The sequence below is a fragment of the Acinonyx jubatus genome, chromosome B2 (genome assembly GCF_027475565.1).
Source record: "Acinonyx jubatus isolate Ajub_Pintada_27869175 chromosome B2, VMU_Ajub_asm_v1.0, whole genome shotgun sequence".
NCBI lineage: Eukaryota > Metazoa > Chordata > Mammalia > Carnivora > Felidae > Acinonyx > Acinonyx jubatus.
The window spans coordinates 19,220,021-19,234,204 of NC_069385.1; the positions used below are offsets into that span (position 1 = coordinate 19,220,021).

Sequence of the window (14,184 nt, forward strand, 5' to 3'; positions counted from 1 at the left end):
ATAGCCACACAAAACCTGCATAAGGATATTTATAGCTGCTTTATTCACAACTACCAAACTTGGAAGGAGCCAATACGCCCTTTAGTAGGCAGAGAGCTAACTAAACTGTAGTACATCCAAACAATGGAGTATTATTCAGCGCTAAAGAAATGAACTATCAGCCATGAACAGACACAGAGGAAACTTAGATGTTAAAAGTGAAAGAAGCCAATCTGAAAAGGCTATACATACTATATGATTCCAACTATAGGGACATTCTGGAAAAGGCAAAATTATGGAGACAATAAAGAGATCACTGGTTTCCAGGAGTTAGGGGAGAGAGAGAGACGAATAGGTGGAGCACAGATTTTTAGGCAATGAAACTACTCCATATGATATTCAATGGTGGATACATGTCATGCATTTGCCAAAACCCATAGCATATACAACAAACAGCAAGAGTGAACCCTAATGTAAACTGTGGACTTTGGATGATTATGTGTCTGTGTAGGCTCATCAATTGTAACAAATGTACCACTCTGGTGGGGGATGTGAATAATAAAGGAGGCTATGCTGAGTGCAGATAGGGATATGTGGGAAATCTCTATTACCTTCTGCTGAACCCAAAACCTGCTCAAAAAAGTCTATTAAGTAATTAATATATTAACAAAACCCCAAAACTGTTCAAAAAATAGCCTATTAAAAAATCAATATATTAATAAATGAAGTTAGCCACATTCTCATGATAATAAGGGTGGACATACTTAATTTTACTGCTCACTCACAATGTTAACATCCTGCTAATCTGCTATTTAAGCAAAACTATAATGTGCACTATTTCTGCAGTAAAAATTTAATAAAATGCTATAATTAACTGTGAAAGATATATAGATCAACATTTAAAACTTCCTTTATTCAACACAATTGTAATATTTTGCAATAAATGCCCAACAATATTTGAAAAATTATGTCAGTTAATTGCTTTCTTTTCATGTGAATCAAAGGAAGATCAAAACAAAAAACAAATTGTAGCATCCACACTAACTTACAATTAGAGTATTCACCAGGTTAAAAGAGACCTCTAGTTACCTCTTCCACCATTATTTTGGTAAGAATTTTTTATTATTTGTAAGCAAATTAAGGTTGTTGAAAAATATTCATTCTTATTATGTCCTGCTTTGGAATCAGGATGGTCTACAAAGGGGTCAAAATGAATTATATTTATTTTCACCGGGAATTATGTAGAATAGCTTTTGGTATATAAATACACTCTTAAACGAACCACTTGTTCAGTCTACAAGAAATACAGTCATAAATACTGGTCTGGGTTAGAGAAACAAAAAAGAATGTGTATTCTGACATATCAAGTAAAAACCATCTTTCATCCCGGCACCCATTCTCAGATGCTTAATGGCTAAGTTCCTTTCTCAAGTACGGCAAAGTGAACTTTAAAGAAAAATACAGCCCATTATGAAAAATATAGTACAAAGACTGAATAGATGGAAAAATCTGCTCCAACACTTTTTCTCCTTTTCAAAAGACAAAAAGAAAAAATACACAAAAGGAAAGCAATTTAGCAGAAAGTACTGCAATAGCTGATGCCACTGGATTTATAGTCACCTTTGGCAGAGCACTGCCGTGAAAAAGCAGAGGTACCGCTATTACAAGAAAAGATTACGTACTTTCAAGAAAGGGTAGGATTAATCACTCTCCAACAGACAACCTCACCAGGAAAACTTCAAAAATTCTAGATAGCATTTACTGAAAGGGAAACAAACAAAACAAACCAGGGATATAAAAAAAAAAAAAAGCAAACCCTAATTTAAAATAAAAAATCTCATCATTTAAGAGTAACTACCATATAATTTCTAAGACTATATATTTTATAAATTCCATGTGCTAAGCAAACCTTAATTTTCAAATGAAGAATTATAAAACCAAAAATATCAGCGAGTTTTTAATTAAAAACCCTATATTTATCACTGTAAGGGAATGTAAGTTACTCTTGATCAACATTCATCTTTAAAATCATAGCACCAATAAAGAAGAACACTCATGGGGCACCAGGGTGGCTCAGTGGATTGAGCATGTGACTATTTGGCTCAGGTCAAGATCCCAGGGTTGTGGGATCAAGCCCGCATTGGGCTGCACGCTGGGCATGCTTAAGATTCTCTTTCTCTCTTTCCCTCTCTCTCCCCCTCACTCCACCCTCCCCCTCCTGCGTGCTCTCTCAGAAAAATAAAAGGAAGTATGCTCAGCATGTCATCAATTCATTTATTTGTCTTATATAACAACCTCCAAAAGGACTAACACCAGTTGGAGAAATGTAATCAAGTAGAAATTAGTTTTATTTACTGAATAAAATGATATCTACACTTAGTGCTACTTGACAATGATCCAGTGAGCAACTATAAGAAATTTTCAAAAAGTGGGATCTAATTTCAGTTTTCAATTAAAGTATCACACATTCTTCCCAAGGGACATGCAATGTATTTAACTCTAAAGAAGGTAACCATGCACCCGAATTTGCTTCTAGGGGTTTTATGAGGTTTTTTTATATGTTATTTTTTAGGTTGTTTTCTTCTACTAATTTTTTTATTCAAAATTTGCAGACATCTACAAAATTGCAATATTTTAATAAAATGCTTACTTTCACTTTTATCTTTTAAAATCTAAATCTAAATATTTCTACATCTCTGTATAATATTAATGAAAATATAAGAAAAAGCTACAAATGCAAACATTTTTAATTAAAATTAGGTAGTAAGGGTTCAAACAAGCTGAATACTTCAATAGAATTGATGACTGAACTGCCCCCAAAAGATGCCCAACTAAGCATCTTCATTATCATATTAATTATAATTCACACACACACACACACACACACACACACACAAAAGGCCTCTTCCACAGATCAAATATTTGTGAAAGTAACTTAACTTAGCATACAGAAGTACTATATATCATTAAGAATTACTTTTTCTTAAACTATTTTCTATTTATGACTAAAAGATTAAATTTAAACTGATACTGCAAGTATAATTTTTGAAACTTTACTATAAAAATGTTGGTAGTAGTTCCTTCCTTAGCATTCCTCTCCACTAATGACTTAAAAGCAAGGCAGCCTGATGAATTAAAACAGGGATTGGCAAACTTCAGCTTGTGGGAGAAATCCAGTCCCCCATTTTTAGAACTAAAGTTTTATTAAAACAGATCTATGCTCCTTCCTCCCCATGTCTGTGGATGCTTTTGTGCTAGACTGGTAAAAAAGCTAATATACTTACTATCTAGCCCTTTACAGGAAGTCTGCTGACTCCTGAACTAAAAGTATAGATTTAGATCCTCGTTATTTTAAAGGCATGCGAGCATACAAACACACCCATATCATAGTATGATCTTTCGTAGACAACCTATGAGGTTGATCATTTAAGAATCTGTATTTCTGGGGTGTCTGGGTGGCTCAGTTGGTTGGGTGTCCGAGTTCGGCTCAGATCATGATCTCGCAGTTCCGTGAGTTCAAGCCCTGCGTCGGGCTCTGTGATGGCAGCTCAGAGACTGGAACCTGCTTTGGATTCTGTGTCTCCCTCTCTGCTCCTCCCCAACATATGCTTGCTCTCTCTCTCTCTCTCTCTCTCTCAAAAATAAACAAACATTAAAAAAAAAAAAAAGAATCTGTATTTCTTCTGTTTTAGAATTGTATACCAACTACTTTCCAGTTTCTCGACTCTTGATAAAACAGAGGATACTAGTTAATTCTGATTTGCATTGCTTTAGACTCCACCGCATATTTTCATATGCTATAATGTTTCTGACAGTTTGTTTTAAAAGAAAATACCACTCAATGTTATAATTTCACAAGGTCTAATTTTAGCCATTTAAAATATAAAGAAAGGTAATGTAGAAATTTAGATTTTAAACATTAAGAAGATGGCTAGATGGGTGGAACTGGGGATGAAACTAAATCAAATATACATCACAAAGACAAAGGAACTGAGCTTTAAAGATAAGAATTATTTTAACAAGATGAAATATATTCTAGACTTAAGGAATTGCTGAACACATGGCCCTTTGTGAAAGAGTGAGTAGTAAGAAGTAACCTATGTCAACAATTCTTTCCCCTACTTACCTTCACAGCCAAAAAAGGAAAAAAAAAAAAAAAGTTACGCAGTAAACATAACTCATGTCCAAAATTTCTTTAAAATGAAACACAAGAGTGAAAGATTAAAACGACTGGGATTACTAAATCGAAAAGTGGGTAACTACTAGGCATTTAAATTCACCAAAAATGTTAAAAATTATAGAATATGGGGAAGATAACCAACTTATCTTTCTTCTGTTGCAGATAAAAATTAGATATACTGTGGTTCAAATTAAAGCATAAGTTAATTAAATTATACACATAAACATCTTTCTACCTACGAAGAATTCTGAGTAAATCAGAAGGTGCTATTTCTTGGAATGATTTATGTCATACGTGACTAAAGGAAGAGAGGTCTATCAAGTACCTTCTGGTAGTCTTTCATGAACTCTTAGTTTATTGCACATAAATCAAGGCAAAAATCACCTTGTTTTACTTCCTAAGAAATTCTGTAGTACTGTTATGTTTAAAATCTATCTGAAAATCTAGACTATTCAAATATAGTAGTATATTTAAATACATAATATTTGAACACAAATAAGGTGGTGATATAGTAAAATACACTTTTTCTATATTATTCTCTTATATTCTAGACAGATTTGTGTAGCTCAAACCAAAAACATTTCATTAATCCGTAATCCTAACATACTGAGTATACCTTCTTATGATCATAATATGCCAAATCACTGAAGAAAAATTCTCATTTAAACATTATAAAACAAAACAATACTGACACTCGTTATTAATTTTCTTCTTGTAAATAATGTGTCACTTTCAATGCATGAAGTTAAAACCAAAGACAAACAACCAAAGCTTACCTTTTAGCAAAACTACCCCATCATCCAATTATTTACATGTATATCACTAGTTACTACTACCCCAAGTAACCATATGATTACCATATTTAACACCCAAATTACATATCAACAATTCAATAGTCTCTATATTCAATCTCTTATATAAAAATTAATAAAATCACATGATTAGGAACTGTGAAAATTAGTAATGGGAACCCTCACTAAAATGGATTTGGGAGGTTTTGGCAGGGGGAGCTCATATCCTACCACTCATCATCAACTGCAGACCTAACAGGAAGAGATGGACTTGACCTTGCAGTCCCCTCTATTCCACTACTCCAGCTGGAGGTGACAACTTTTCTCATCCCCCGCCAGGCAACAGCCCCACCAATGAGAAGTCCCACAATTTGAATTCCTGTTTTACTCCAATGGACTGGTAGATCCTAACTGCCTTCCCAACGTCCTTTTCTGCTTAAAAAAGGGTGTCTGTCCTTTGTTTACCTGCACTTGCCTATCGTTTTATATGTGTGTGTATATATATATATATATATATATTTTTTTTTTTTTTGAGAGAGAGAGAGAGAGAGAGAGAGAGAGAGAGAGAGAGAGTAAGTGGGGGAGGGGCAGAGAGAGAAGGGGACAGAAGACCTGAAGCATGTTTCGTGCTAACAGGCTCATGGCTCGAACTCACGAACCATGAATTCTTGACATCATTGGAGTCAGACACTCAACCGACTGAGCCACCCAGGCACCCCTTGCCTACCGTTTTTAGCAGCTTGTTTGTCCTGGATTGCAATTCTCTTTTATTCTCTAATAAACCCATCTGTTCCTATTAAAAAACTTACAGTTTTACTTTTAAGGTTAACAAAACCCAGTAGTAATTTTATGTAATTTCATTTTAATTTTTTATCCTTACTATTTACACCCAAAAAAGGAAAGTACACTGTTAATTTTTTTTAAATGCCCCAGTTTATGTCATAACGAGACCTTATCTGTTATAGAATAAAAATGCAACAACCTAGTATCTTAAGTATTCAACGTGAGTTTTCAACAACAAAACAAGTGCATGTTTTTCATAGGTTCCTTCCCACTCCATTTTGTAAACAAAGGTTTACATTTGTGCATCTACTGACTTGGATTTTGAACGTAATCAATGGACACAAAGTAAAGGGGCCCACAATGGGATGGAGTCCAATACTTCATCCTCTTTTACACGTCCTCGAAGCAGCCCATTAGACAGAAATGGTTCAGAACATTCCCAATCCTCTATAGAAGATGAAATTCTAAGATCCTAGAGATGGAAGGACTCCAGATATCACACCCCCAATTTCCCCATTTTACAGAAAAGGAGACTGAAACCCATTTCAGCTGGCTTAACCAAAATTAGTCTGAAGACTAGAACACTTCTAACGATAAAGTCATCCTTCCAAAATTCCTTTACCCTTTTCCTCTAGGATGGCAAAGTCAGGTTATAATTTTAAAAGTAAAAAATACTAAAAAACAAATGGAAAACAAAGAATATGGAATAAAAACCTATCTAACTTAAGGCAGAAAGGCTTCCTAAGCAGACTTGACTCCCTACTAATTAACTTATCCCTTTTCAGTTCCATTCAGATTCTATCACACCTTGTTTCTCTTGAAAAGAAATTCACTGCAAAGTAACTGCTTCCAAGCAGGCACCATTTCTAGTTGTTTCTAAAGTAAAGTGCCTATTCCTCCTGCTGCAGTAGTTCATGCTGAGAATCACAACCTACTGCTGACACAGTACTCGTTCTTCCTTTTATACAAAGTCCTCTTTAATAAAGAACTAAGAGTTGAGAAGTAAAAGTATTTCAAAGTCCTTGTTTCTCCTCTGGAGCTAGAATTCCAAATGACTAGAATTCTTCCATAGACAAAAAGGATGGCAGGGGAGAAGAGGAGATAAAAATGGGGCTTAATTCTAGCTACACTGTTTCCCTTTTAACTACTCTGAACAAAAATCATTTCTAAATTTTTCAGGGCTGTAATTATGTTTTACAACATAAGCAGCAAGTCAAACATTCTAATACTATCTTACAAGTGCAAAGTCACTAAATAATCATTTAATGCCTACTATGTGCAAGAAACTTTCACATCTCAATAGCAATTTTGCAGCCTTATGATTAAGAAGAGCCAGTTCCATGACTCTTAAAGAAAAAAAACAAACAGTACTCTTACAAGATTTTTTTTAGGACTGTACTAGCAACAAAAATAAATGAAAATAAGGCCTTCCTAAAGAGTGTCTGGCACTAGTTGCCTTTCAACAAGTATTTGCTGAAATAAACTAATGAAGGACCTGAAAATTGAAACTACAGAAAAACTCTCACGATATTGTATACTGAATATTCACCAAAACAGTCTCTGCATGGTCTTAAAAGCTATACACAGACATTACTGCATTTAATTGTGATGCTAACTGCATGACCCAAGTAGGATTATTATCCTATTTAACTGAACAACTTGGGCATAGTTCAGTGGAGCACACAGAACTGTACGAGTTAAGGCTGCCACATACTAACAGCAGGGGCACCCTACCATTTAGTAGGTGGAAGCCAGGGATATAAAGTAGCCTGCTATGTGCTGGATAAACCCACAGAATTATCCAGTCCAAAATGCTACCACTATTGAGAGATACTGATCAAGAATACGTAACTATAATGAATCCTAACCAAATAACAACCAGACAACTCAGGTGAACATTCATGGTTTTCCACCAACTGGCTCCTATTTCTGTCTCCAACTCAATTAGGATCATTATTCCAACCTCTCTTTGGTATTCCTCTTAACTATCATAATTTGCTTTTCTCTGCTTTTGCCCATATTGCTTGCCTAGAATATTTTCCTAGTCCTTCCCTGCTACTCTGAATCCTTATCTACTAATGTGTAGCAACATCATCAAGTGCAATGACTTTGCCTATAATCTGACTTTACAGAATGTCAGTAGACTTCTAAATAATTCTCTAAATTCAATTGTTTAACAAGTTCTAGTCTTTTAGTTAGGACTGGAAACTATATGAAGAATCACATTTTTCATTTCTTTTGAATACTCCCATAAAACAATACATTGCCACTTGGAATTACAGAATTATTTCTCAAGGAAATAATCTAATACAGCATGTTCATTTTAAAAGAATAAAAAAATAAAAGACACCTAATTCTTTAACAGAAAGAAAAGAACCAGAATTCAGGCCACAGTTAATGATATGTTATTATATATTCAGGCCACAGTAATGTTAATCTAATGTTAACGCTTAGTAAGTGTTGGTTAAATGAACTCCAAGGTACAAAAATCACCTTGTAAGTTGGCATTCAGCAAAATTACACTGTAGTTTAAAAGACAATCCATGCTTTATCAGAGATTGCTTATTTTACTGTATCTTCCACAAGTCAAGAAAACAATAAATGAGATTTTTAAATAATTTTGATAATTATAACAAAAACTCACATTTTTATTAAAAAATTCAATAAACTTGAGATGTCAGTTTTCTGCTTAGTCCTTGAAAGAGTCACACATAAAATGACTTTATTTCGAAAAAAATAGCTTACAAAGATCAGAGTAGCCCATGGTTATAGTAATTCAAAATTATACTAGTAAACCAGGAATCTAGACAAGGACAACAGCAGCATTACTAGAAATGCAAACCTTTTTTCCCTTTCTAGATGTTGATATGAAAATAATTAGATTATTCTATCCCAATAGTTTTCATCCCTAGATTAATCATAAGAACCAAATCATACCTACTTCTACATGGCAAAAAGAGAATTAAAATAATTAAATCATGTCACTGCTACATATGATGTATTATATAAAATTATGCTTTCCTGCTTCCCATCAGTAAGTATATGCCAACCTCACATTCTTTCTAGAAGCCAAGAAGTTCAAACATAAAGCATGTTTATAATATCATTCACTTGCTATAGACTAATGCAGGAAATACATTAAATTCATCTTGCCTCATTTTTGGTTAGAAATTTTAAAATTCAGATTTTCCCTATTTCTTGTAAGCATTTGATATCAGATGTAACTTTCTCATCTAGTTTTTTTAAAACCTCAAAGTAGATTAATTTCATATAGTCCAACATTTAAGAAGACATTCTATTAATCAAATTACATGTGCATTGGGGCGCCTAGGTGACTCAGTCAGCTGAGCTTCCAACTTCGGCTCAGGTCACGATCTCACGGTTCATTCGGTTCGTGGGTTCAAGCCCTGCATCAGGCTCTGTGCTGACAGCTCAGAGCCTGGAGTGTGCTTCGGGTTCTATGTCTCCCTCTCTCTCTTCCCCTCTCCTACTCACACACTGTCTCTCTCTCTCTCAAAAATAAACATATATATGTATTTTTTAATTAGATATGTATTATAAATTCTAATAGCTCAATCCTACTTCGGAAAACATTTCCTACTTTCTCCTCCACAGTCAAATGAAAGAAGGCAAACCAATCTGTTACTCTGGAATATTCATTATGCATCTCATTAAAAAGTAAAAACATGTTTGGTAAAGAGTCTTCCTGACTTCATTCTAAATACAGTAAGAAAGATTCTAAAATTAAAAAAAAAATTATAGCTGTAAACTTATAATTACGTGTTCACCTTCATATAGTGTTCAGCTATTAGAATGTATTAGCAAGTCACATACAAGTGAGGATTTGGGACACCCAATCTTTGCTTTTATTTGGCAATTAGTATTAGGCCTATATTTTAACTCCTTTGTGTCAACTTGTTCATTACTCAAATGTTAAAGGTAACAGTGTTGCCTAAAGAAAAATACTTGGTTTTACAAAATTGGACTTGCTGGTGGTACTCATTAAAAGTACAAGGGGCAGGGGCACCTGGGTGGCTTGATTGGTTAAGCGTCCGACTTCGGCTCAGGTCATGATCTCACGGTCCCTAAGTTCGAGCCCCGCGTCGGGCTTTGTGCTGACAGCTCAGAGCCCGGAGCCTGTTTCAGATTCTGTGTCTCCCTCTCTCTCTGCCCTCCCCTGTTCATGCTCTGTCTCTGTCTCAAATAAATAAACGTTAAAAGTACAAGGGGCAGACTGGCTGTTAAAAGAAAAAAAAAAGTTGAGACTACATTGAGAAACAGTAAAAGCTGAATCCATTTAAAAGAAAAGCAAAATCTAAAAATAACTGATTTAACTTTATTTTTTTTTCCTTTTAATCCAGTGATGATATTCTTCTGTTGGGAACAAAAAATGTCTGCTTTTAGTTCCAAACAGTCCATAGACAACAATGCACTATTCTTGTCACTACATGGAGTTTTGCTGAATAGTTTGAACCCATACTGACAAAATTAAATTTTAGTCCCATCTTCAAAAGACTAAAACAGGAACCCTAAACTAGAAGGTAATGATCACTGGGTTTAGGAATAAAAACATATAAACATTTGTAGCCAAAAATAATTCTAGTCTCAACTATCTAGACATTTGGGCAAGAGCCCTTGAGACATACTCTTGGAAATTCAGATTCAGATCTAGCCTGGTCAGATTTTACCATTTCAAAAGGAATGTGTGCACGACTGGTATTTACTATGAAAGTAGATTTCACTCAATAGTACATATTAATGGCCCATCTGAAAACTTTTTAAGTTTTTTGAAAGATAACACACTAATCACAAATGAAACTTGAAGCATATCCTGATACTATATACAGTACTGCTTTGAAATAAAGATTTTAAAAGATTATAAGGAAAATGCAAAGCACATGTTTAACTAACTTAGCAAGTTTCCTCCGCTCTTCTCAGGAGCCAGATACTATCTGAAAGGTAAAGCTCCCTCCCTTTTTTTTTTTTTTGACAATAGTAATTCTTTTGTGATTGCCTTGTGATTTTTTTTCTTACTACCAACACTTTAATATGTATAAGGAGATATCCTAAAGATGAATAAAGCATTTGCTTTTAAAAATTTTAATATTTAAAAATAAGTGTATTTTAGTTAAATATGGTTAAATTTCATGATAAAAACAATTTTATTTCAAGTTAAATAGTATAAAAGTGAGAGGTATTTTCCACTGTTCAGAATTAAAAACAAAAATGATTCCGAAGAATGAGTAGGTATTCGGAAAAACTATGCTATGCTATGACAAGACTATTATAGTTCATGCATAGTCAGGAAAAATAATTCTCCTTATATTAATAGTTCAGAGTACGTGTACATAACAAATGTGACTACGAAAGGGAAAACACCAAGAGAATACACTTATCCATTTGCATTATACTAACAAAATGATCTAAAACTTCTAGAAATATCAACCCTTCTTAACTGTTTATATAAAATTAATTTACACGATTTATTTTCTAATTTTTTTTTCCAAAGGGCAAGTCAAACAACCAAATGAAATTCAACCTCTAATTCATTAGAACAATAGGTCATAAATTCACTATCTACCAAAGCAGTTAAGGTGCGTCCTATGTTATTGTCTTTAAATCTCATTCCAAACCGTATTGCATTCAATATACCCGTAGTATAAGCAAAGAGATTTCCCCTGAAACTTCTAGCTCCTTGCAAAGACAGTAGTTACTATAGCAAAACTTTAGAACTCTATGTGGATACGTATTTAGCTACCATAAACAGAGAGATGAGAAACACCCCAGCAACCTATAGACTGAATAGATGTAGAATTAAGAGAAAAGCGAACACCACAAGATTTCACAAATATTATATACTTGATCATACCATTTTTTGGAATTTAAACAGAAAAAGCAACTACTCAGCAGCACAGAAGGACTGGGGAGATACAGCAAATGTGGAAAAAACTTTCAATGAAAGGATACAGCCTTAAAGCACCAGTCTGAGTTCCGACGGCCAGGATCTTCTGTACAGGATCAAAGGCCAGGGCTGAAGGTTGATAGGGAAATCCATGGCGAACAGTCTAGGGATGGGCAAATGACATCACAGCAACCAAGGCAGCAAGCAGAATTTAAAAACAGAAAAGTCAGTAGAGGCATTAGCATCTAGAACCAATTATAACTGATGCAGAACACATACACATGCACTCACTGCCTTAAAAAAAAACAAAACAGTACAAAACGTACATTAACAAAACTTATGCACACAGAACCTGAAACCAAAAGAAGTGAGTGTGTGTACATGTGTGTGTAGATCACACCACACACACATACACAAATACCTCCCAATGTGACACTTTCATTTCTGCCCTTCCATAATACTGGGATTCTACGGAAGAAAATTTCTTAACACTCTATACTATCAAGTCTCAGACCAAAATGCCAAAGTTTGCGGTAGTAAAAGAGATCCGTAATTTAATGTAAAAATGCAGTTCGTGTTTTATTTCAAGTGTGATAACTTCATCGTTACTTTATTTGGATCCTAAATGCAAGTACTGCTAAAGAAAAGCTGTCATACAATTACTTTCGTCAAGGATTCGGGAAAGCAATTATCAAACCTCTATCCCCAAATTTTGCAACTGTAACAGAATGAAAATAAAGTGCAACATATTATTTTTGAATTTTGCTGTTAAACCCCGAATTTCAGAGCAGTGGGGCAAAAATGTGCATGCAGCCATTTTTAAGAAACTGACATATGAAAGCACGGTATTCATAAGGCAGGTATTAACATCGAGACAAGTTTGTATATCTCACTGAGCAGCCAGTGAACTAATTCGCTGCATCATTCTTTCCCAATTACAGACCGCTATGGCAATTGTGCCATTAATAGGCAAAAATCTCAGTACCAACTTTTTAATCAAACAGAATGCTGAAAGGACCCTGTGATTTCGTATCTTAAGCTTCCGGCCACATTTTAAGGGAAAGGTGATAAGCAAATATCCAGTTGAACAGGTCTGGTTTTTTGATGAACAATATTCATTCGAAACTGTTTCCAAAGGAAACTTCGAAGTTGGTGAATTACATTAAAATGCGTGAATGTAAAAGCTATAAGGTTATTGACAATACAAATTAAAGGTCGGTGAAATACGTTAGAAGCAACCTTGAAATGACTGCTGCATGTGAAAAGGAGGGGGGGAACCCCAAAACGAAAAACCAAAAGGAGTAAGATGATGTCAATCTCCAAAATAACCCACTAAGCCAATGCTTCCTTGGGCAGGAGCGAGCCCTCCACCCGAGGTATAATTAATACTGGCGTTCTATTCCCTGGCATTCCCGGGAAAAGCCCGAGGTGCCCCCCCCCCGGAAAACGACCCCCCAATTTTCGCGGGGCTGCGCGCTCCGCTCACCTTGCAGAGCTGAAAGTGCTCGGACTGGAGCGTTTCCTGGATCTCGGGCTCCCGGTTCCCAGCCGGGTGCTGCTGTTGCTGCTGCTGCTGCGAGGCCGAGGACGAGCCGGCGGTCAGGCCGTCCAGCACCTTCCTGATGTTGAATTTCCTCATGGTCTCGGCGGGGCTCCCCCGCAGCCCGGCAAGGGGAGGCAAGAGGCGTCCCCCGGCGCGGGAAACGAGCCCGGGCCGAGGGCAGCGTCGACCGAGGACACGGAGGAGTGGGGCAGAGCGGGGGCGCGAGGGGAAGGAGGCGGCTGAGGAGAAGCGCAAGATAATCCAAACAGGAAATACGGCGACGACGAGAGAGCAGCGGCCACCAGAACCCCGGGCGGCGACCCCTCTTCTTCCGAGGCCGCCGCCGCCGCTCGCCGCGGCTGCTGTGGCGCCGCTTCAGCCGCCGCCGCCGCCGCCTCGCTCCGCGGCCCGGCGGCACAGCAGTGGCGGCGGCGCCCGGAGCCCGCGCTGCCCAGCCTCACCTGGCCGCGGGCTGACTCTGCGCCGCGCCGCCGCCCCGGCTCGCCCCCGCCGCCGCCGCCGCCGCCGCGTCCATGGCCCGCGGCCCCGCCGCTCCTCGCCCGCCCCGGCCCCGCAGTCCCTCGGCGCTTCCTCCCGCTCCTGCGCTTCCTCCTCTCCTCCTCCTCCCGGGGGTCGCCGGCCCTCCGGCGGCGGCCGCCGCTCGGCCTCCCCGCCTCTCAGCGCCGCTGCCCGCCCAGCATCGCACGCAGGGCGCCCGGGGTGGGTCCCCGCGCTCTCCGCTCCGCTCCTCCGCCGCTGGACCAGCCCGCCCTCGCTCCTTCAGAGCCCCCGCTGCCTTCCTCAGGCGCCGTCGCCGCCGCCGCCCAGGCTCTCGCCCCGCCGCTCCCTCTCGCCTGACAGGGCACCTCGGCACACGACACCAACGCCCGCCCAGAGCAGCAGCGGCAGCCGCGGTTACAGCGCCGGCCGCGGTGGTGGCGGCAGCTGGGCCTCCGCGGAGCGGGGCTGCTGAGCATGCGCACGCGCACCGCATTCCCCCCCTCCC

General features: G+C 37.9%; 1 protein-coding gene across 8 annotated transcripts in view; it reads right to left on the minus strand.

Moving 5' to 3' along the window:
• Window positions 1-13,420, minus strand: part of STXBP5 (syntaxin binding protein 5) — a 163,808-nt gene extending 150,388 nt beyond the window's left edge. For all 8 annotated transcript variants that reach the window (XM_053222128.1, XM_053222127.1, XM_053222125.1 and 5 more), the window contains exons 1-2: window positions 13,122-13,420; window positions 11,701-11,798 (exon numbers count right to left, since the gene is read on the minus strand). In XM_053222128.1, the coding sequence (XP_053078103.1) occupies window positions 11,701-11,798; window positions 13,122-13,274 (251 nt within the window). In that variant the 5' untranslated portion in view covers window positions 13,275-13,420. The remainder of the gene's footprint in view (window positions 1-11,700; window positions 11,799-13,121) is intronic.
• Window positions 13,421-14,184: the final 764 nt, after the last annotated feature.